The sequence below is a fragment of the Phacochoerus africanus genome, chromosome 6 (assembly GCF_016906955.1).
Source record: "Phacochoerus africanus isolate WHEZ1 chromosome 6, ROS_Pafr_v1, whole genome shotgun sequence".
Taxonomy (NCBI): domain Eukaryota; kingdom Metazoa; phylum Chordata; class Mammalia; order Artiodactyla; family Suidae; genus Phacochoerus; species Phacochoerus africanus.
The window spans coordinates 109724420-109746682 of record NC_062549.1 but is presented as its reverse complement, the minus strand read 5'-3'; the positions used below and the strand labels follow the sequence as shown (position 1 = coordinate 109746682).

The 22263-nt window shown below is 42.3% G+C and overlaps 1 protein-coding gene across 3 annotated transcripts in view; it reads left to right on the top strand.

The window, feature by feature from the left end:
- The window catches only part of CD53 (CD53 molecule), a 28750-nt gene extending 7136 nt beyond the window's left edge, over window positions 1–21614 (top strand). The window contains exons 1-8 of one of the 3 annotated variants that reach the window (XM_047785065.1): window positions 7744–7893; window positions 8001–8080; window positions 9044–9232; window positions 10509–10583; window positions 11097–11192; window positions 18194–18274; window positions 19292–19375; window positions 20752–21614. In XM_047785065.1, coding sequence (XP_047641021.1) covers window positions 8018–8080; window positions 9044–9232; window positions 10509–10583; window positions 11097–11192; window positions 18194–18274; window positions 19292–19375; window positions 20752–20823 — 660 coding nt within the window. In that variant the 5' untranslated portion in view covers window positions 7744–7893; window positions 8001–8017 and the 3' untranslated portion in view covers window positions 20824–21614. Of the gene's footprint in view, window positions 1–7743; window positions 7894–8000; window positions 8081–9043; window positions 9233–10508; window positions 10584–11096; window positions 11193–18193; window positions 18275–18732; window positions 19058–19291; window positions 19376–20751 lie in introns of those variants that run through there. The other 2 variants (XR_007135586.1, XM_047785064.1) reach the window with 2 other exon arrangements.
- Window positions 21615–22263: the final 649 nt, after the last annotated feature.

Sequence of the window (22263 nt, the reverse complement as noted above, 5' to 3'; positions counted from 1 at the left end):
TAAAAAAAAAAAATCTGTGTAATTGCCGCAGGTGCAGCCCTAAAAAAAAAAAAAGGCCAAAAAATTTGTATATAGTTTTATGTTTATTTAATCTCATTTACTTCCAAAAATTATTGACCCCTCTCACTCCCTATGGCATTGTTTGTTTTTGTTTGAGTTATAATTATTAGTGTCTCATAAATATAATAGTCTATGTAATATCAAAGCTGTCTTATTATGGCTCCAAATCTAAGATTGGATCAGGTAAGACTGGAGATGAAGAATTGATAGTTTCTTGGAGTTCCCATTGTGTTGCAATGGAAACGAATCTGACTAGGAGCCATGAGGTTGCAGATTCGATTCCTGACCTCGCTTAGTGGGTTAAGGATCCGGCGTTGCCATGAGCTGTGGTGTAGGTTGCAGACACAGCTTGGATCTGGTGTTGCTGTGGCTGTGGTGCAGTCCGGCAGCTGAAGCTCTGATTGGTCTCCTAGCCTGGGAACCTCCATATGCCTGGGTATGGCCCTAAAAACCAAAACAAACAAACAACAACAACAACAAAACAAAACAAAACAAAAAAATAATTGATGGTTTCTTGAAACTTCTGTTGAACCTTAGCCCCTTCTAAGTTTGATGAGTTTCAAGACTCGATTAGGTGATGACTCAAGCACAGGTCAAAGAAAAGAGATTACATTAGAAATCCAGAAGACAGCTTGTCAGCCCAAGCTCTTTGCTTGGAGGAAACTAGAGCGTGAACTTCCTCCCTGGCCTCCACGTCGGGCTGTGGGAGGCGGCCACCGCTAGCTGTCGTTCTGTCACGGAGGTTTCCTGGAAGCTGACGTCAAGGATATTATTCACAGGGCCACATGAGTCACAGACTTTGACGGCGGAGGGGTGTCAGTTTTTCCAAACAGTGGGGCTGGAAGGGGTAAGAGCTCAACGACTAGCCAGCCACAGTGAAGAAAAGGAATCGGAAATGGAGAGGCACTCCCGGTTTCTGTAAAAATTGGGGTCATTGTTGGTAAAGTGGTAACGATCCTCACAAAATGAGTAGCTTTTCTCCTTCAATCCGGTGCGAGTCTAAGCAGAAAATCAGGGAAGGAGAAAGAGGTTCTTTTTCCTGTCTGTGAAGGAAAGAATGAGCGGGGAGAGTCCCAGGTTTGTGGCTACCTCATTAGTTGGTGCTCTGTGGACAATTAGTTTACAGTTGCCTCAAGCTGCTGTCAGAGGATCTGAAGATACTGGACACGAGGTAACTCTAGGAGGCATTTGGCCCAGTCTCCTTCTGTGTCAGTTATTTTCCCAGGTCCAAAAGACTGGTTTCATGGCAAAATGAATCGCAAACCCAAGGCGCCACCCTCTGCAGTGTCATGTTCATTCCACTGCACCAAATTAATTAGAGTTAATGAGGAAAGTTCTGGTCACTTGTTCATTCAACAATCTTACATAGTAATCAGGTACTGTGTTAGGCCTTGGGGATTCAAAAATGAATAAACTAGCTCCTACCCTCAAGCAGTTGACATCATAGTGAGGGAAGAAATTATTGTAAAACAAAGTGAGGATTGGGCATGAGACTTAGAGTCAGAGAAGTTTTGCTGGAAAAGTGACACTTGAAATGAGTCTCAGGAGGATTAAGGGGTCAGAGGGAAAAGGGGACAATTCCAGCAAAGACCCACTGAGCAGGAGTTCCTGCTGTGGCACAGTGGGTGAAGAACCCAACTGCAGCAGTTCAGGTCACTGTGGAGGTGCGGGCTCGATCCCCAGCCTGGCTCAGTGGGTTAAAGGATATGGTATTGCCTTGAGTTGTGGTGTAGGTTGCAAGATATGGTTCAGATCTGGTGTTGCTGTGGCTGTGCTATAGGCCAGCAGCTGCAGTTATGACTGGACCCCTAGCTTGGGAAATTCCATATGCCACAGATGCAGCCCTAAAAAGAAAAAAAAAAAAAGGTTACCAAGAATTTGGAGAGGTGGACTGGAGCAAATGAGGAAGGACCTTTTGATATATGTATATACGCAGGAAACCATCACAAGAGTTCAAGATAACAAACAAACATAGTCATCACTTGCAAAAGATTATCTGCAGTTTCTATGATTCCTTTCTGCTGCCCTTCCCTGCTCCCCCTCAATTTACCCCCACCCCCATGCTCACCCTGGTCCTCATCTGCTTTATGTTGCTATAAATTTGTTTTTGTTTTCTTGTCTAGCTTCTTTCACTCACTTTAATCATTTTGAGACTCATATATGCTCTAGTGTGTATCAGCACTTCATTTCTTTTTATTCCTGAGTAGTATAACATTATATAGTTATACCTCCATTTATTCATCCATTCACCTGTTGTTAGAGCTCTAGGTTGTAAATTAGTTACCTGGACCTATTTTCATCCTATGTGTAAGGGCACTTATCTACACCAACAAGAAACTTTTGGGTGTCATCAGAGTGTCCAAGAATTCAACTAAATTCTGACACAATCTACCCAGAGATAGAATCAGATTCCATCAATAACAGGATCAATCCCTTAAGATTGCCTTCCATTTAAGACACCAGCCTCAAGCCCAGGTTGCTATCTGTGCTTCTGACCTATTGGCTGTAAATCAGAGATTCCCACAGCCCCCTCCTGGGGTTTGACTAATTTACTAGAATGGCTCACAGAACTCAAGAGAACTTATTTACTCATCAGATTACCAATTTACTACAAATGATACGTAGTGTATCAGATGAAGAGATACTTAGGGCAAAGTCCCTAACAAAGAGTCTTCTGTCCATGAGAATCTTGGAGCCCAGAATGATGGCACGTGAAATTGTTCTGGTTCCCCTAGGTGGAAGGGCTTCATTTTGTAGGTATGATTGACTTATTCATTAGCCATTGGTGACTGATTTGACCTCTATTCCCTTTCTCCTCCCTGAAAATCAGGAAGTAAGACTGAAAATTCCAATCTTCTATTCACCATTACTTCTCCTGGCAACCAGCTCCCATCCTTAAGTGATTTGCAAAAGCCACCTTCGTTAAAGACGTATGCACCTCAGTGTTCACGGCAGCACTATTTACAAAAACCAAGACATGGAAGCAACTTAAATGTCCATCGACAGAGGAATGGATAAAGAAGAAGTGGTATATATATTCAATGGAATATTAGTCAGCCATTAAAAAGAATGAAATCATGTCATTTGCAGCAATGTGGATGGTTGAGATTATCATACTAAGTGAAGCAAGTTACACAGAGAAAAACAAATATCATATGATATCACTTATATGTGGAATCTTAAAAAATAGTAATATAAATGAATTTGTTTACAAAACAGAAACAGACTTCAGACATAGAAGACAAACTTATGGTTACCAAAGAGGATAGTAGGGGTGTGGGCAAGGAGAGATTAATTAGAAGTTTGAGATTAACATGTACACACTACTATATATAATATATGTAAACCATGAGGACCTATAGTCCTCAATTTACCCCCACCCGCATGCTCACCCTGGTCCTCATCTGCCAATACTGTGCTGTCTTTATTGTTGTAGCTTTATAGAAAGTAACACAATCAGGACACTATGCTTGTCCTTCATAAAATTTGTTTTTGCTATTCTAAAACTTATATTCCCAAGTGAATTTTATAATCAGTTTTTGAATGTCTACAAGGAAGTCTGATACAACACAGTTTGCAATTACAATGACACTATAGATAAATTTAGGAAGAATTAATGTTTTAACAGCACTGTTTCTCAGCCTGTGAACATGGTATATCTCTCAATTTATTTATATCTTTTTCAACTTATCTCAGCAGTTTTTTTGTGTTTGTTTTGTTTAGTTTAGTGTGTAGGTGTTCCAAATATTTTGTTGGATTAATCCCTAAGAATTTCATAGTTTGATGCTATTATAAATGAATTTTTTAAAGTTGATTTCTGATTATTTGTTGCTAATGTATAGAAATACCATTGATTTTCTTTTTTTTCTTTTTCTTTTTTTCTTTTTAGGGCCACTCCTGTGGCACATGGAGGTTCCCAGGCTAGGGGTCGAATCGGAGCTACAGTTACTGGCCTGTGCCACAGACACAGCAATGCCAGATCCGAGCTGCATCTGTGACCTACACCACAGCTCATGGCAATGCCAGATCTTTAACCCACAAGCGAGGCCAGGGATCAAACTCACAACCTCATGGTTCCTGGTCGGATTCGTTTCCCCTGCGCCATGACAGGAACTCCTGATTTTCTTTTCTATTGAAATATAACTGATTTATCACATTTTTAGTTTCAGGGTACAGCATAGTGATTCAGTATTTTTGCAGATTATAATCCATTATCAGTTATTACAAGATGATGGATATCACTACCTATGCTACACAGTACTTCCTTGTTGCTCATCTATTGTATATATAGTAATTCGTATACCCCTAATTTGTCCTTTCTTATTCCCTCTTCCTTTTGGTAACCACAGTCTGTTTTCTATGTCTTTATATTTTGCATATACATTCATTTGTATTATTTTTTAGACTCCACATATAAGCCATAAATTTCCCTATCTGACCTATTTCACTAAGCACAACATTCTCTAGATCCATCCATGTTCCTGCAAATGGCAGTATTTCATTCTTTTTTATGGCTGAATAATATCCCATTGTATACATGTACCATATCTTCTTTATCCAATCGTCTATTGATGGGCACTTGGGTTGCTTCCATGTCTTGGCTATTTAAAATAGTGCTGCTCTGCATATTAGAGTGCAACTATCTTTTTGAATTAATGTTTTTATTTTTTCTGGGTATATACCTATGAGTGAAATTGGTGGATCATATGGTAGTTCTAATTTTTGAGGAAACTCCATGCTGTTATCCATAGTGGTTGCACCAATTTACATTCCCACCAACAGAGTATGAGGGTTCCTTTTTCTCCATATCCTCTCCAACATTTGTTGTTTGTAGACTTTTTGAGGATAGCCATTCTGACAGGTGTGAAGTGATACCTCATTGTGGTTTGGGTGTTTTTTTTTTTTTTTTTGGCTTTTAGGTCCACATCCATGACACATGGAAGTTCCCAGGCTAGGAGTCAAATTGGTACTACAGCCATCAGCCTATGCCACAGCCACACAGGATCCAAGCCAAGTCTGTGACCTATACCACAGCTCACGGCAATGTTGGATCTTTAACCCACTGAGTGAGGCCAGGGATCAAACCTGCAACCTCACGGTTACTAGTCGGATTCGTTTCCACTGCACCACAACAGGAAGTCCACCTCATTGTGGTTTTGATTTGCACTTCTCTAATAACCAGTGATGTTAACATCTTTTCATGTGCCTGTTAGCTATTTATCTGTATGTCATCTTTGGGAAAATGTCTATTCAAGTATTCTGCCCATTTTTTATTGGATTTTTTTTTATATTGAGTGGTATGAGCCATGAAGTTTCCTCTTAAACTGCATTAGTTTTATCCCATATGTTCTGGTATGCTTTTTTTTTTTCCATTTTAATTTGTCTCAAGACATTTTTACTTCCCTTTTGATTTCTTCTCTGACCCATTTTTTGTTTAGGAACATGTTTATTCTCCACATACTTATGTATTTTTTGGTTTTCTTTTTGCAATTGATTTCTAGTCTTATACTGTTGTGGTCAGAAAAAGATTCTTGATATAATTTCAGTCTTCATAAATTTATTAAGACTTGACATGTCACTTGTGATAAAACGTGATGGAAGAGAATGTGAGAAAAAGAATGCATACATATGTTTGACTGGGTCACTTTACTGTACAGCAGAAATTGACAGAACATTGTAAATCAACTTTAATTTTAAAAAATTTTAAAAAGACTTGATTTGCGGCCTAACGCATGGCCTGGAGAACACCCTGGGCAATATTCCATGTGCACTTGAGAAGAATGCATATTGTGCTGCTATTGGATGAAATATCTATAAATGTATGTTAAATCCATCTGGTTTACTGTGCAGTTTTCATCCAATGTTTCTTTGTTGATTTTCTGTTTGGATGATCTATCCATTGTTGAAAGTGGTGTGTTGACATCCCCTATACTATTATTGTATTTCTGTATATTTCTCCTTTGAGGTCTGTTAACATATGCTTTATATATTTAGCTGATCCTATGGTGGGTACATCCTATTATAGCCTCCTGTTGGATTGGTCCTTTAACATTATCTATCTATCTATCTATCTATCTATCTATCTATCTATCTATCTATAGTCTTTTTGCCATTTCTTGGGCCGCTCCCGCAGCATATGGAGGTTCCCAGGCTAGGGGTCGAATCAGAGCTGTAGCTGCCAGCCTACGCCAGAGCCACAGCAACGTGGGATCCGAGCCACATCTGCAACCTACACCACAGCTCACAGCAATGCTGGATCGTTAACCCACTGAGCAAGGGCAGGGATCGAACACGCAACGTCATGGTTCCTAGTCGGATTCGTTAAGCACTGCACCACAATGGGAATTCCCCTTTAACATTATATAATGACCATCTTTGTCCCTTATTGCCATTCAGCTTATAACATATTTTGAGCAAAATAAATTTTACAGCCACCTGCAACATATGGGAGTTCTCAGGCCAGGGGTCAAATCAGAGCCAGAGCTGGGGCCTATTGCTACAGCTATGGTCACACCGGATTCAAGCTGCATCTGTGATCTAAACCATAGCTTACAGCAGCTTGACCCAAATTGATCCAGAACAGGGATCAAACCTGTATCCTCACTGAGAAAACACTGAGTCCTTAATCTGCTGAGCCACAGTAGCAACACCCTTTAACGGAGATAACTCTATTATGGAACATAAGTAGCTGATCAGGCTTATTTATAGCCTGAATAAACTATCACTTAAGCTGATTTCTGGATATCTTGATACTGCAATGAAGGCATAATGGATTATAAAAGCAATCTATGCACTAGAAAATGCATAGTTCTAAGAGGGGGGAACCAATAAATTGACATTCTGCTTTATATATCAGTCTTATGTGCAGTTTTTAAATATGAGTCACTCTATAATACCTCTCTACTTCTGAGAGAACATTCAAAATTGTGTATCTAGGTCTCTAAAGTTGAGGACCAGACTTTGGATATTGATGTCCTCACTGAAAAAATAAAATTCTATTTAAAAAATTTAAGCTCCCATTGCTATTTCTTCTGTTCCTCCAGTGGATATTTGTTGGCCAATTTTATCTGTGTTGTTAAGATTGACATTTTCTGGAGGATAGCTATTGCTCAATCATGTTTGCATCTCCTACAGCATCTAGAACAGAAAACACCATATACTTTTCTTTAGTAAAAGACTGAATACATTTAAATATGTTTCCCTTACTTTCATGTGGAGAGGTTTACAGACTAAGTGTAGAATGCATATGTATGGCAGGACCTTTTGTTTTTTTCTTTTTAGGGTCACCCCCACGGCATATGGAAATTTCCAGGCTAGGGGTCCAATTGGAGCTGTAGCTGCCGGCCCATGCCACAGCCACAGCAATGCAGGAGCCAAGCTGCATCTGTAGCTGCGACCTACACCATAGCTCATAGCAATGCCGGATCCTTAACCCACTGAGCAGGGCCAGGGATCAAACCTGCGTCCTCAATGATGCTAGTCTGGTTCGTTACCACTGAGCCATGACAGAAATTCCATTGCAGGATATTTAAGGATCTGGTGCATTAAGCCACTTTCCTGTTCTACAACTGATTGACTAGCCTGTCCCTGACTCCAGGGCTGCCTTTAGTCCCTGAGCACTAGCCTAGTGTGTGTCACTGTGACCCACCCTCCTCTAAAACCAACTCTACTGCTCACTTCTAGATTGCTTAATTCAATGTTAAGCATCCTCGGCTTGCTGAATTGAATCAAAAGTGAGTGTACAAGATGAGCTGATTGGTACCTCAGTTCAGAGACTAAAAGAGCAAGAAGTTTGGAGAAATTTCTAAAGCAGATTCACAGCTCAAACACAAGGTGATGCTGGAGATCCTTGAACCCTGGACATTCGTGTCCTCTGATCTCTGGTGTCACTTTGCAGACCCATATCGCTTACTTTCTCTCTTCTTCTTTCTACTTTTTAGGGCAAGAATATCTCAGCATGGGCATAAGTAGCTTGAAATTGCTGAAGTATGTCCTGTTTTTCTTCAACTTGCTCTTCTGGGTAAGTGCATCTCTTCTGGGTATGGTTGAGCTCACCTCCTCTTAGCTACACTCTACTTCTCTCTCCTCTCCTGAAAAGCCTGGGGTGGCGTGCAACCCATGCATGCCCAGGTCATGCTCAGTATACCCAGCTTAAAAACAAGGGAATAATATTTTTCTCCCCTCTTCCCATCCCGCCACAGTATAAGCCTGCAAAATTGAAAGGTATCAGTGCAGTTGGGGATGCTGTTTCTCTGGCAGCTTTAGCCTATTACTGCTCACTGCTGACATCTATGGGTGAAAAATCTAAGATGCTACACTGTGTATTGAGTGCCTCATTTCTTTTCTTTTCTTTTCTTTTCCCTTTTCTTTTCTCTTTTCTTTTCTTTTCCTTTCTTTTCTTTTATTTTTTTTCCCCTCATTCCTCCCATCCCCAACACTGACTTCTGGGAAAAAATAGCTGACAGAAAGGGAAATCACCATTTCTGGGGAGGTTTCACTACACCAAATTCAGTGATTGAATTTCAGACACAGAATATGTTCTTGTGTTTCTATAAGAGGAGTCTTAAATGTTTGGCTTCTCTAGTTTTCTGCTAAGGAAGTCAAAATTTTCAACCAGGGCATCACCTTTACATGGTTGACCATGTACAAGACCAAAGGGAAGACCATATAGAAGACCATAATTAAAAAGGAGAAGGGATCTGAATCATGAAGATCTGAAGGCATGAGTAGGAATCTGAAGAATGAAGATACTGTGTTACTCATAGGAAGGCGCTTTCCCTGGTATCTGACTTGGGTAGGATGAGGCATGAGTGGGACATCACAGGAGATTATAGCTTTTTTCCTAGGTGCATGGGGGAATCTGGGCAAAGAGTTTGTTGGGTAGAGCCAATGGAAAAAGGTGATTCTGATCTCAAGTAAAGGAGTAAAAAGAGACGTTAAAGAACCACGTTTTACCCCAGAGTGTTATGACTCTTCCTTCCAGTTCTGTGGCTGTTGCATTTTGGGCTTTGGGATCTACCTCCTGATCCACAACGACTTTGGAGTGCTCTTCCATAAGCTCCCCTCTCTCACACTGGGCAATGTGCTTATCATCGTTGGCTCCATTATCATGGTAGTTGCCTTCCTGGGCTGCATGGGATCCATCAAGGAGAACAAGTGCCTGCTGATGTCGGTGAGTTATTCTCACAGTGGATGTGGTACCCTAAGTGGGAGGGCATGACGCCTTAAGCCACAGACGTATTTTGGCAGCTCATCTTTTAGTGCAGGGAAATCATAGGAACAGAAGATCAGCACCTCAGGTCAGTCAAGTATGTCTAGACCCATGGTCTTTCCTTTCTGATTGGGGTCCCAAGGATAGACAAGAGAGGGCATTTCTAGAATTTCTAGAATTTGATTCATCAGAGTCAGTAACTGATGGAAAATCTAGTCTCTAGATTCTTCTGAGCCCTCTGACCCTCCTAAAATGGCAGAGGATGCTTATCTATTTCATATCTGCACGAGATATCGACCCAACTAGGCTGCAGCCATTGAGGTCTAACGTGAGAGATTCTAGAGGTTTGCAGTTGCTCCCTGTCAGTTAACTATCCTAAGGAACACCTTTAGACTTAGGTTTTGCCTCTATGCTCTACGAAAGAGTCCCCCATTTCTCTAGCATGCCCAGGAAAGAGCTGTGCCACTCTATCCCTAGCATGGGTTTCCAGTAACCTTGGTTCTCCCTCAGGTCATGTGGTTAATCTTTCCGTTTATGGGTCAACTGTTAAACTGGAGCCAAGAGATGAAATAAGAAAATCCTTGTTCTCAGATAGTTCCCAGACTATTGGCAAAAGATGGAAGGTAATAGACATGGAGAAAAGGTTTTAAGTGGCCAAAATTTGTGTTGGGCAAGAAGGTGGAGGAAAGCGAATAAGTACAAATATGTTTTCTGTTACGTGTGATTAGCATAAGCATCTAAAGTTGGAGACAAATATGAGTTAGGACCATGACTGGAGCACCTCTTCTCCCCATATGTACAGGGCTCTTCTCAACCTCCACCATCACCTGTCCTCCACCCTGAAAGCCTGTGCTGGCAGAAAGGACCAGGTCCCAACCTTTATAGACCCAAGGCTTAGTTTACTAGTCTTTTCTCAATTATTTTACTGGACTGGTGCCGAAATTGCCTCATGGATTCAACAAATGGTATTGCATTTTCAGCATGCACGTGCAGCTCAATAGGCACAATGGGAAGAAGAGAGCAAAGTTAGAAAACTGCCTTCTAGAGTCTTGGGACCTAGACTAGTTGTAGGAAAAGAACAAATGTTCCTCACCAAACAAGGCTTATGAAGGCCCATGTAGACAGGAAGAGAACCTCCTGCACATGGGCAGAGACACTCCTGGTGGCCCCCAGGGTGCAATGGGAGTGGGGGAAGAACTGTGATCCATGCTGTGAGCCTCTCTCTGCTTTGGCCCAGTTCTTTGTCTTGCTGCTGATTATTCTCCTTGCGGAGGTGACCTTAGCCATCCTGCTCTTCGTGTATGAACCTAAGGTAAGTTCTAGATAACACACCTCATTATTATATGGCTAAGAGTGTGTGGTGGAGAAGTTGTCACGAAGTGGAAGAATGGAGGAAAGAGAGATTAATTGTAATTGGGGAGAGAAGAGATTAGTGAAGGAGATGGCATTTGAGTGGTGTTTTGAAGGACAAATGGGAACAAGTTTGTCTTCCTCCTATTTTCTTTTCTCCATGTGTTTGTCAATATAGACTCTCTCAGTGCTAGGAGATCCCATGCTCTGATTGTCCCTTTTCCTCCTTTGTAAAACCAGAGTTCTGGAAGGATAAAGGGACCCCTATATACTTGTTCCTTCAATGCCATCTCACCCTCAGCATTTCTTGCCATATATAAGCTCCCCCCCACCCTTCACTTCCTTAGTTCTGAGGAGGCCATTTAGGAGGGAAGAATAAAAGGAATCATTTTATTAGCCTATATGAGAAATTTCTTGTTCCTTGAACCCACTTGCTTTTTACAATGTCTCCTCTGCTGGAATGTGCCCCACCCAGCTGAATGTCTATGTGGCTGAGGGCCTGACCGACAGCATCCATCGATATCACTCAGACAACAGCACCAAGGCAGCATGGGACTCCATCCAGACATTTGTAAGTACCGTGGAATCCTCCTTAGCTCAGCCTGGAAGTAATTTTCCAACCTCAGTCCCTGGGGATGAAGGGGCAGGTCTTCCTTTACTCAAAGTTTCAGAATCGAAGGTCCACAGCCCCGAGGTTCAGAATAATGCTTGACTGTCACAAACAGGAGACCATGGGAATCAGCCCAATGGGTACAAAGTTGTCTGTGTTCTCTCCTTTACCCTTCAGCCACTCAGGCTTATTGTTCAGGCCCTATAAAGATGTAAGAAAGACCTATAATACTGGATTAGTTTATGTATTTTCCAAAATTTTTCTGAAAAAGAAATTATAGGAGTTCCCATTGTGGCACAGTGGAAACTAATCCAGCTCGTATCTGTGAGGATGCACGTTCTATTCCTGGCCTTGCTCAGTGGGTCTGGGATCCAGTATTGCTGTGAGCTGTGGTGTAGGTCGCAGAATCGGCTTGGATCCTGAGTTGCAATGGATGTAGTGTAGGCTGGCAGCTATAGCTCTGATTCAACCCCTAGACTGGGAACCTCCATATGCCATGAGTGTGGCTCCAAAAAGTAAGGAAAAAAAAATTGTGTGATCCAAGAAATCTCTTTTGAATTCCTGAGTATCCCGAATCATTCTTGGTACCGAGCTCACCAGCACCCCATTCCTTATGCCCCTCCCCACCTATAAATGTATATATTAACTCAGCATGCTTGCCTTGGTGTGTTGGGGTCAGGGATCCAGTGTGGCACACATGGTCTGTGTCTCAGACAATATCATTATGACCACAGGGAGCCACCTGTGACCCTTCCATGCCTGCTTAGTGTGGAGTGAAAGAAACAGCACAGGAATTAAAGTCCAAAGACCAGGAATGGGTAGACTTTGGAAAGTCACTTAACCTCTCTGGATCCCAAATTCTTTACTTTTTTTTTTTAATCCAGTTTAGAATCCTTTTTATTATAGAATATCCAAACTTGCATAAAAGAACAGAGCAAAATGAATCTCAGGGTACATATCACCCAGTTTTTTTTCTTTTTATGGTTGCACCTGTGGCATGTGAAAGTTCCAAGGCGAGGGGTCGAATCAGAGCTACAGCTGCTGGCCTACACCACAGCCATTGCAACGCCAGATCTGAGCTACATCTGTCACCTACACCAGAGCTTGCAGCAACTCCAGGTCTTTAACCCACGAGATTGAACCCACATGCTCACAGAGACAACATTAGGTCCTTAACCGCTGAGCCACAATGGGAACTCCAGTTATCACCCAGTTTAAACACTCAACATTTTGCCAGTGTTAGTTAAGCTAATCTTCCATGGAGTGTTTTGCTAGAATTTATTAAAGCAAATAATAGACATTATATCCTTTCACAAATTAAAGATATCTTCTTTTAGAAAAAAACCTTTATTTTTCTTAGGGCAGTCTTAGGTTTCCAACAGAACTGAGAGGGAAATACAGAGCTTTCCCGTAAACTCTCACACATGCGTCGTCTCCTCCATTGTCAACATCACTTGCCAGAATGGTGCGTTTTTCTATGAAGGGTGAGCCTACATTGACATGTAATTATCACTCAAAGTCCATAGTTTACATTAGCGTTCACTCTTGGTGTTGCACATGCTATGCATTTGAACAAATTTATAATGACATATCTACATCATTATAATATCATATAGAATAGTTTCACTACCCTAAAAATCCTCTACTCTGCCTACTTTTTATTTATTTATTATTTATTTATTTATTTATTTTGCTTTTTAGGGCTGCACCCACTACACTTGGAAGTTTCCAAGCTAGGGGGCCCAATCACAGCTACAACTGCCAGCCTACACCACAGCCACAGCAAAGCCAGATCCGAGCCACATCTGTGACCTGCACCACCACTCACAGCAATGCCAGACCCTTAAGTCCCTGAGCAAGGCCAGGGATCAAGAACTCTCATCCTCATGGATGGTAGTTGGGTTCATTACCAATGAGCCACAGATGAGTAATGACTGTTTTTACATGAAAGAGTAAATCAGTTATCTTGCATTCATATGAAAGTGTATATGTACAAAATCTCACCCAATTAAAGCACATGACCCTCCATGCTCTGCAGTCAACATGTCAAAAACCACATGGTTTTGAAGCCCCACCTTTCTCATTTGAGTGCTTTCCTGTTTTACTAGAGAATAGATGCCCTCGTGGGAATCATTCAAAGCTCATGAAATAACTCTGCTAATTCCTGGATTTCTAGCACTTACACATGAGTTTTGGGGGAAGGAAAACAAATGTCAGCCATTCCCAACATGACATACTGCCATGGGCCTGCTACCTGGACTTAATAACAGGCCACTTATGGGGGGACTTCCAATACAGTAGTGTCTACACAAGCCCGAGAGAAAGAAATCCCAAGGTACATCGGCCCATCCACTCATGGGGCAGACAAGGCCATAGATAAGCTCCACATATCCTATCCCTTGTTTGGGAACCATAGAGGCACCTACTCTGTAGGAAACTTCTTTTCCCGTCCATTCAGAATTTAATATCTTGTGAGTTACTCTGCAGACTTTGTGGGGGAGCCTCCCCTTAGGTCTATGGTTTGTTTGGGTTTGATTGGTCCTTTCTATGCAGATGGGAGTTAGGATACCAAGACTCCGTGTTCAGCTTCCAACCACCCTAAGCCATCCCGAATAATGATAAGCCATGGGAATCTGGAGATTATTTGACCTATTTAACACAAGGGGAAAAAATATATACTGTTCAGAGTCACTATAGTTAAATATAAAGCTTGTCATATAATACGGGGATTTTTGTTCATCAATCCAAGCCATTTTCTCCATTCACTGTGGACGAATGGGTGAACTTTCCATGGCATCCCCTTGACACTGAAGACAGGCTGTAGACTCAGCAGTTAGAGTTGTGGACCACCATGTACCTTTGAGTATTAGGATGCCAGACACTGGGAGGGGTGACCAATTTAAACGCCAATGAATTACAGTAATACCAGACAGGAGGTTCTGTGGCATCTGCAAAAGGAGACCTTCATCCCACCTGATAGGCCCAAGACCTCCCTTTTGAACCTGCACTCTCATCCTCCTCCTTGCTGTGTATTCAGCCAGCCATTCATGTGCAGATTGTCAGCCCTCAGTGCCCAAGGCATTGAATAGTCTGATTGGGACCAAGCTTTTAACATGCCCTCAGGAAATAGGGCTTTCACACATTCTATAAGTCCAGCCAAGGTGGGAGTTGTATAGTAGATGGAAACTCCAAAGAATTTCTTGGACTTATGCCTACTCTTGTCTTTCATGTCCAGTGAAATGAGTTCCTTAATCAGTGTCAATATGGACCAGCATTCCATATATAACTTCCAATTTTAGCAGCCGGATTGGCTTTCTTACTGGCAAAGGCTTGCACCAATCTGGTGGCTGTGTCAGTGCAGGTTAGAGCATATTTATGCCCTTCTGAAACTGGCAAAGACCCAGGTACTCTTTTTTTTTTTTTCTTCTTATTTTTGGGTCTTTTTTTAGGGTCGCACCCACAGCATATGTGAGTTCCCAGGCTAGGGGTCCAATTGGAGCTGTAAAAACTGCTGGCCTATGCCACAGCCACAGCAACGATGGATCCTTAACTCACTGAGCGAGACCAGGGCTGGAACCCACATCCTCACGGATCCTAGTCAGGTTCATTACCACTGAGCCCTGCCGGGAGCTCCCCAGTGTAGTCTTCTTGCCATCTGATAACTGGAGAGTCAGAGCATCTAGTGTGCCCTGGGGGATATGACAGGGTGCAGCGCCTCAAATGACGCCAAGGACAGTCTTATCTTCTGCTTGAAGGTCCATATACTTGAGATACAAATGGAGCCTTTTTACTATCTCCCAAATTGTTTGGGGGATTCTATGTTTCAACTTTTGATGGAGTCAACTTGCCTGTGGTTGTTTGAGGTCCAGGTCCTATAGGATATCCTGGGTATCCTACCCAGGTATGGGTGAAAATAAACCAGAAAGGGATGGGAAGGCAATCTTCCAATTTATAAATACAAGCTCTTGTTTCACCTGCAATGTTTGGCCTTCATACCCACCAATGGCTCATATTTCCCCTTGGAACTTGGATGGATTCCCATAAATCAGGGTGCACTCAGCACAGGTATCTACTAAAGCCAGAATAATTTGTTTATTGGTGCAAGACCAAGAAATAATGTGTTTAGTATGGGGCCTCCAGTGACCCCCTATGGCCTGCACCAAGGAGCAACCCTGACTCCACCCCTAATTTCTTGGAGTCAGGGGGTATCTACCCTGGTTCTTCATCTTCCTCTGGTGATGCAAAACAGGGTTGTGCCATTCTTCTTTGTCTTTTGCTACGAGGGGAGTAAACTTTTTTCTTTGGGTGATACTTTCTGTAAGGTTAAAAGGTCCAGATTAACACCATAATTGCCATAATTGCTTGTGAGAAATTCTTTTTGGGCCCCTTTCTTTGGTTTCCTCACTTTTTGGTGTTCTCTCTCTGGCTTTAACTAACCGTCCTTTTCCCTATGTCGGATTTTTTCAGTTTCTCTTGGATCTGCTATCATGGCCACCACCATGTGAATGGGTTGATTAACCATCAGGGCCAAAACTGAAACCAAGGTCTGGTACTAATTTCCTAGAGTGGACTACCGGATAAGTCCCTTCATGCCTGCTGTAAATGACTCTTCATCAGGTCTTTGGAACTAATGAATATAGAGAGCACGCTTCATTCCTAATTCCCTATGTCTTGTAACTCTTCCACAGATACCCATTTGCGGGGGGGGGGGGGGGGGCAGCACGTGCCCCTCATTTGGTCAAGCCATGCCTATACCTGAATGTATCCATTCAATCAAGTTGTCTGAGTGCCCTTGATTTTCTCCCACCAGCCACATACAAACATTGCCAGAGGGTAGGCTGTGCTGTAACTGAAGCTATTTTAGGCAATTTGGACCCATTTAACATAATGCTATTTCCCCCAGTATCTCATAAATGGAGCACCTAGGCTACAGTGGCCTCCCTGCTCTTTTGTTTAAATCTGCTGGTTAATTCTACTAATTCAGAGAGGAAAATTCCCTCGTGGTGGTTTTTTGGCTCCTAGAGATTTCCTCTATATTATCTCTTGGTTCTCTAGTGGCCTGTGTTTTACTTTGGATCCAAAGCTGTGCCCAAATTTCCTCTTTCTTCTGGATAATTATGTCCTCATCTTCTGATGAGTTATTAGCCCAAGGAGCCCACCTCTTGGGTTCCAGTTCTCCTGTGAAACAATTGTCCTCACCTTTGAATGGAGGCAGCCTAAACGCTACATTTAACCATCTTACAGTCCATCATTTTAACATGTTCTTCCTGCTGTATTTTCTTTGACATAATGTCCAAGCAGCTGAACATGCCATCCAGACATTCCTCTCTAGTCTCAGCACCTCTTTCGTTGTCTCTAGTTCCCAGTTGAGCTGCAATTCCCTTTTCATACTAATCTTTAGAGGGCACAACAAAGGCTATACAACAGCTGCAATAGCTTGTTCACTCTGCCTCTTGATTCATATTTCTGGTAAGCTCTTTGGTGTTTTCTGGTGTTCCTGTACCCAGTGTGAAGAGTTCCATAAATGTAACCAGATCACCCCACATGGAAATGCCTGGCCAGCCCGGAATTTTCCCCACTAGCAACGAGCATTTCCTTGCTCAGCCCCTTAACCCATTCTTGCGTCATTTTCCATCTCCTGCCTATCTTGCCAATGGTCCTAGAGTGGAGGGAATGAAAAGTGCCCATTGAACTAAGAAAGTGTCTTGAGACCAAATAATGAGGCAGACAGCTCCATGTAATCACTAGATCAGCTTATTATAGGGTAACTTACTCACAGGGTGGGATCAGGATCAGGTGGACAATCTGGAAGTAGTCAGAGCTGCACTCCACACTGACAAGGGGCCACTGGAACAATTTTATAGTTAACTTAGGGCATGAAAGTAGATGCAGGGAGTTCCTGTCATGGCACAGTGGAAACGAATCTGACCAGGACCCATGGGGTTGCGGGTTTGATCCCTGGCCTCACTCAGTGGGTTAAGGATCCAGCATTGCCATGAGCTATGGTGTAGGCTGCAAACCTGGCTTGGATCTGGCATTGCTGTGGCTGTGGTGTAGGCCAGAAGCTGTAGATCCAATTTGATCCCTAGCCTGGGAACCTCTATATGCCACGAGGGCAGCCCTAAAAAGCAAGAAAGAAAAAGAAAAAGTAGGTGCAGGACATACCTTCCTAAGACAAGATTCACGAATGGGTAACTAGTCTCATGGGCCCTGGGAGTATGTCCACAAAGGTTTTCATCACTGCTTGGGGATTAACAGAAGATAGAGCCACAATAGTTATTAATTACAAAGCCCTTGATGGCAGAGAAGTGATTTACTGCAGAGTAAAATCCTGGGTAGGGTCAATAGAAGAACAGGAGAAAGTACAAGGGCCCAAGATGGCATCAGTTTTGCTCCCAGCCATGCAGTAGGTCGAGGTGCAGTCAGCCTGATCCCTTCATTATAAAGTCTCCTGTGTGCCTAATTTTTTTTTTTTTTTGTCTTTTTAGGGCTGCACCCGCAGCATATGGAGGTTCCCAGGCTAGGGGTCGAATCCGAACTGTAGCTGCCGGCCTACGCCAGAGCCACAGCAAGGCGGGATCCAAGCCACATCTTTGACCTACATCACAGCTCATGGCAATGCCGGATCCTTAACCCACTGATTGAGGCCAGGGATCAAACCCACAACCTCATGGTTCCTAGTCGGATTCATTTCCACTGTGCCACGACGGGAACGCCTGCCAAATTTTCGATCTGTACGATGTGAGTAAGTTAAATATGTCGCCTCTATTTCAAGAAGCTTTATGTGAATGAAGTGGTATAACAGGTTTGAAAGTACTTAGTTCTAAGGAGCCGTAACAGTCAGGTCAATTCTGGACTTTCTGCTATAGAGTCTGATCTGAAGGGCCTACCTGTTTTCCAAGGCCCACGGTTTTCTTCCTGTTAGCTTTCTAACCATCACTCTTTGGGGGTTTGGCTTTTAGCTTCAATGCTGTGGTATAAATGGCACGAGTGATTGGCACGGCAGACCACCAACATCTTGTCCCACAGACTCACAAGTTAAGGTAATATTCTTCTTTTTTTGGAAACTTTTCTGTGATTGGCCAGTTTGGTTAAACTTTTAATTACCTTAGGAACTCCAGTCATATAGGACCTAGTCCTCCCAGCCAGAAACAGGAAACCTTAAACAAACAAAAAAAAGACCAGAGAAACAACTCCTATTACTAGACAAATAAGGGGGGAGCGGGGGAGAAAAGGAAGAAGTTCATCTAGACTACGGATCCCATTAAGAAGCTTCTCGCTACTTTAAATTATTATTACATCAGAGGGAAAATGTCAGGTGATAGTGGCAGAAGACTATCTCTAGATTTTTCTTGAGCAAGAATTAGGTCTTCTTATGGTTGAAAGTGACATTTGTAAGGTTGAAGCACAAAAGCTTCTCCCTCTGCCTCCAGTAAGGGTAGGAGTGAGGAGTTGGGGGAGAGAGAGTTGATGGAAATTCTGATTTATTTTGAACCTCCAGACTAGGCCTAGAGAAGAAGCCCAAATGATCTTCCAGCTAGACCAAGTCCCTGAGGTCCTGTTACCCCATGTTACCCACTTGGGGTTGTTTGGAAATCTCTGACATTTGGGGGTCTATGAAGAAAAGCTGAGACACCCACCAACCAACAACTGCCCTGGAGCTGATAGGGCTGTGATTGGTTTACTGGCTTTTGAAGCTGAGATGCAGCCAGTCCTAGGATTGCATAGCCTCTATTACCATTTGTCAATCCCAAGTCAGCAGTGAACGTTCAAAGAACACAAGGATATATGTTGTTCGCCTATCTCCTGGGAGCTAGTTTAACACGGTATGTAAAGACCTAAGACATTTACTTTAGGTGTCACTGTAATGATAACAATACCAGAAAAGTCTCTGGTTTATATTTTCTACTTTATACCCATTTCTTCAGTCAAATAAAAAATAAAAATCTAATGCCTGGCTTAAGCCTCTTGGCATCAAGCCACATACAAACTATCTTCCCAAATAAGCCTCCTGATAAGGATGAATAATACAGTAGTACCACTTGTAATTTTTTTTCTAGGGTTGCTTTGTAAAAGCAAAGCTGTGGTTTCACTCCAATTTCCTGTATATCGGAATCATCACTATCTGCGTGTGTGTGATCCAGGTAAGCGCTTAATCTGAGGGTACTTTCAGAATTAAGTGAGTTAGGTCATGTAATTTTTCAAACAGTACCAGGTACATAGTACATGCTCAATAAATACGAGCTCTCCCCCACCCCCAGTTAAGTAGCAAGTGGTATCATTACCAGTTTAAGGCATACAGAAAGTATGCTCTAAGATCTATCTGGTCAACTTATCACTAAGAGAAATGAGTGTTTTGTAGTCATTTGGACTGGATAAGCAATGAGATCCTGCTGCATAGCACAGGGAACTATATCTAGTCACTTGTGATAGAATATGATGGAGGATAATGTGAGAAAAAGAATGTGTGTGTATATATATATGTGTGTGTGTGTATGATTGGGTCCCTTTGCTGAACAGCAGAAATCGACAGAACATTATAAATAAACTATAACAGAAAAAATAAAAATTAAAAAAAAAAACACCAAGTAGAACCTTACTCTGGTCCCTTACACAACTGGTCTGGAAAGGCTTATGATGAATAAAACGTTTTGCTTGAAAAATTAGCAGGAGTTGGTGATGAAAATTATAACCAATTTCCTCCTTGTTTCCCTGCTTAGTTTGACAAGTTAGGATGAATGGGGGGGGGGGTAGTTTATTGTTCTTTTTTGCTATGTGATATTTCTACCATTTTTATAACCAAATGTTTTGAGTGTGTCACAAGTTAGCTAAGACTTAATTAAGAAGCTCAGAGAGAAATGATTTTTCTCTGCTTAGAAACAAAGGCATGACCAAAGGCATGACCTAAAGCATGGTTAGAGATGACTTACTACACAAAGCAATGACTCTGCAGAACTTAACTATATAAGCAGCAGGACTTCTGTGACTTCTGAAGGAGACAAGATATCCCAACACTTTATATTCTACTGTCTTGCCAGCATCACCCCTATTTGTCTCCCCACTGCCATTCTTGCTTTTTGTCTTTGGTTTTGGTTTTTTGTTTGTTTGTTTTTTAGGGCTGCACATGCAGCATATGGAGGTTCCCAGGCTAGGAGTCAAATCAGAGCTGTAGCTGCCAGCCTACACCGCAGCCACAGCAACGTCAGATCCAAGCTGTGTCTTGACCTACACCACAGCTCGTGGCAACACCGGATCCTTAACTCACTGAGAGAGGCCAGGGATTGAATGTGCATCCTCATGGTTCCTAGTTGGATTCGTTTTCACTGTGCCACGACAGGAACTCCCCAACTGCCATTCTAAAGCTAAAGGAGAAAACTCCTGAGAAGGAATTGGAAGTGAAAGCAGGAAGGGTGGTCTCAGGGTGATGGAAACTTTCTTTTTCTCTGGGGCGGACCCCAGGGATTATGGGTGAGATGATTCTGCCTGTAAAGGTCTCACATTTTCCCAACTCTTTCCACAGGTGTTGGGGATGTCCTTTGCACTGACCCTGAACTGCCAGATTGACAAAACCAGCCAGGTCTTAGGACTGTGACCTGCTGCTACCATATGCTGGAGAGACTTGTCTCATCTCTGGAAGTCTAAAGTCACCTGTAGCGTGAAGCCCTAAATGATCACCTCGTGAACTGGTGTCTTTGTCCCCCTACTGTTTCTTTCCTGTTTGGGTCCCTGTCTTATCCAACCAGAGAAGAGGATGCTGGCCAGGGACTTGCCACCTCAGACAGCAAGACAATCCTTTACCCAATCATGACAGAAGCCATATCATTTACCAATACCTGAGCATTTGTCAGATATGAAAACCCAAGAGAACCTGTGGTAATAATGGCTTAAGAGCAAAGCATCAGTCTGAAGCTTGAGTATTTGCATCTTCCTGTTGTCAAACAAGTCTCTAGCCTCTAAGTCATGCCCAGTCCACTCCCCGAAGTCAAGCCAGAGACGAGCTTTAGAGAGGAGCTCTGGGGCTAGATTCACTGGATCATTGTCTCAGTCTTCTGGTTCCTTTTGAATAGGGGTCTTTTTTACAGGAATGACAGAGTACTCTTTCTCCAAAGGTGAGGTTTCACTTCAATTTCTTTATTAAGGGGTCTTATTAATTCATTCTCAGTCTTTCCAAAAGAAACTATCCAATGACTCACATCCTGATTTCAGCCCATCTCTTAGATTTGATTTCCATAACTAGGAAGGAATTCAGCAGAATGAGTGTCTCTGGTGGTTTAGGTGATAATCACATTCAGAAGAGTTCTGATGTTATTTTTCTATCAGATAAGGTTTTGTTAATGCACTGTTTTTAAGTCTTCAATAAATAAAGTAGCTATGATCTCTCAATCTCTATATTCTCATTCTTGTCTCAAATATAATTTCCATGACTCAGCTTGATTGCTCTGTCAACAAGGGAGGGACATTAGTTACGTATTGCTGCAGAGCAAATTACTCCAAAACTTGGGGCTGAGAACAACGATTTACTGTCTCATCGTGTTTGTGGATCATGAACTGAGAACAGCTTAGCTGGGTGATTCTGGTTCAAAATCTCTCCCATGACTACAATCAAGGCATCAGCTGCAGTTATCTCAAGGCTCAACTGGAAGAGGATATACTTCCAAGCTGCCATAGGCTCAGTCCTTTGCCACGTGCTCTTTTCCATAGCACAGCCTTATGACAGGGCAGCTGATTCCCTGCCATTGCAAGACATTCAAGAAACAGCATGAAATACTGCACCCAAAACAAGCCATACACTCTTTTTATAACTAACTCAGAAGTGCTATCATATCATCTGCCAAATTCTGCTCCTTAGAAGTAAATTGAAGTTCAGCCCACACTCAAGCAGAGGAAATTACGCAAGTGTGTAGATACCGATGTAAGTTCTATAGTTTCCTAAAATAATAGAAATCATCCAAATTAATTTTAAAAGAAAAGGATTTTAGATAAGACAACAGACAATATTACTAGACTAAACTTATTTAAAATAACAAAAGTG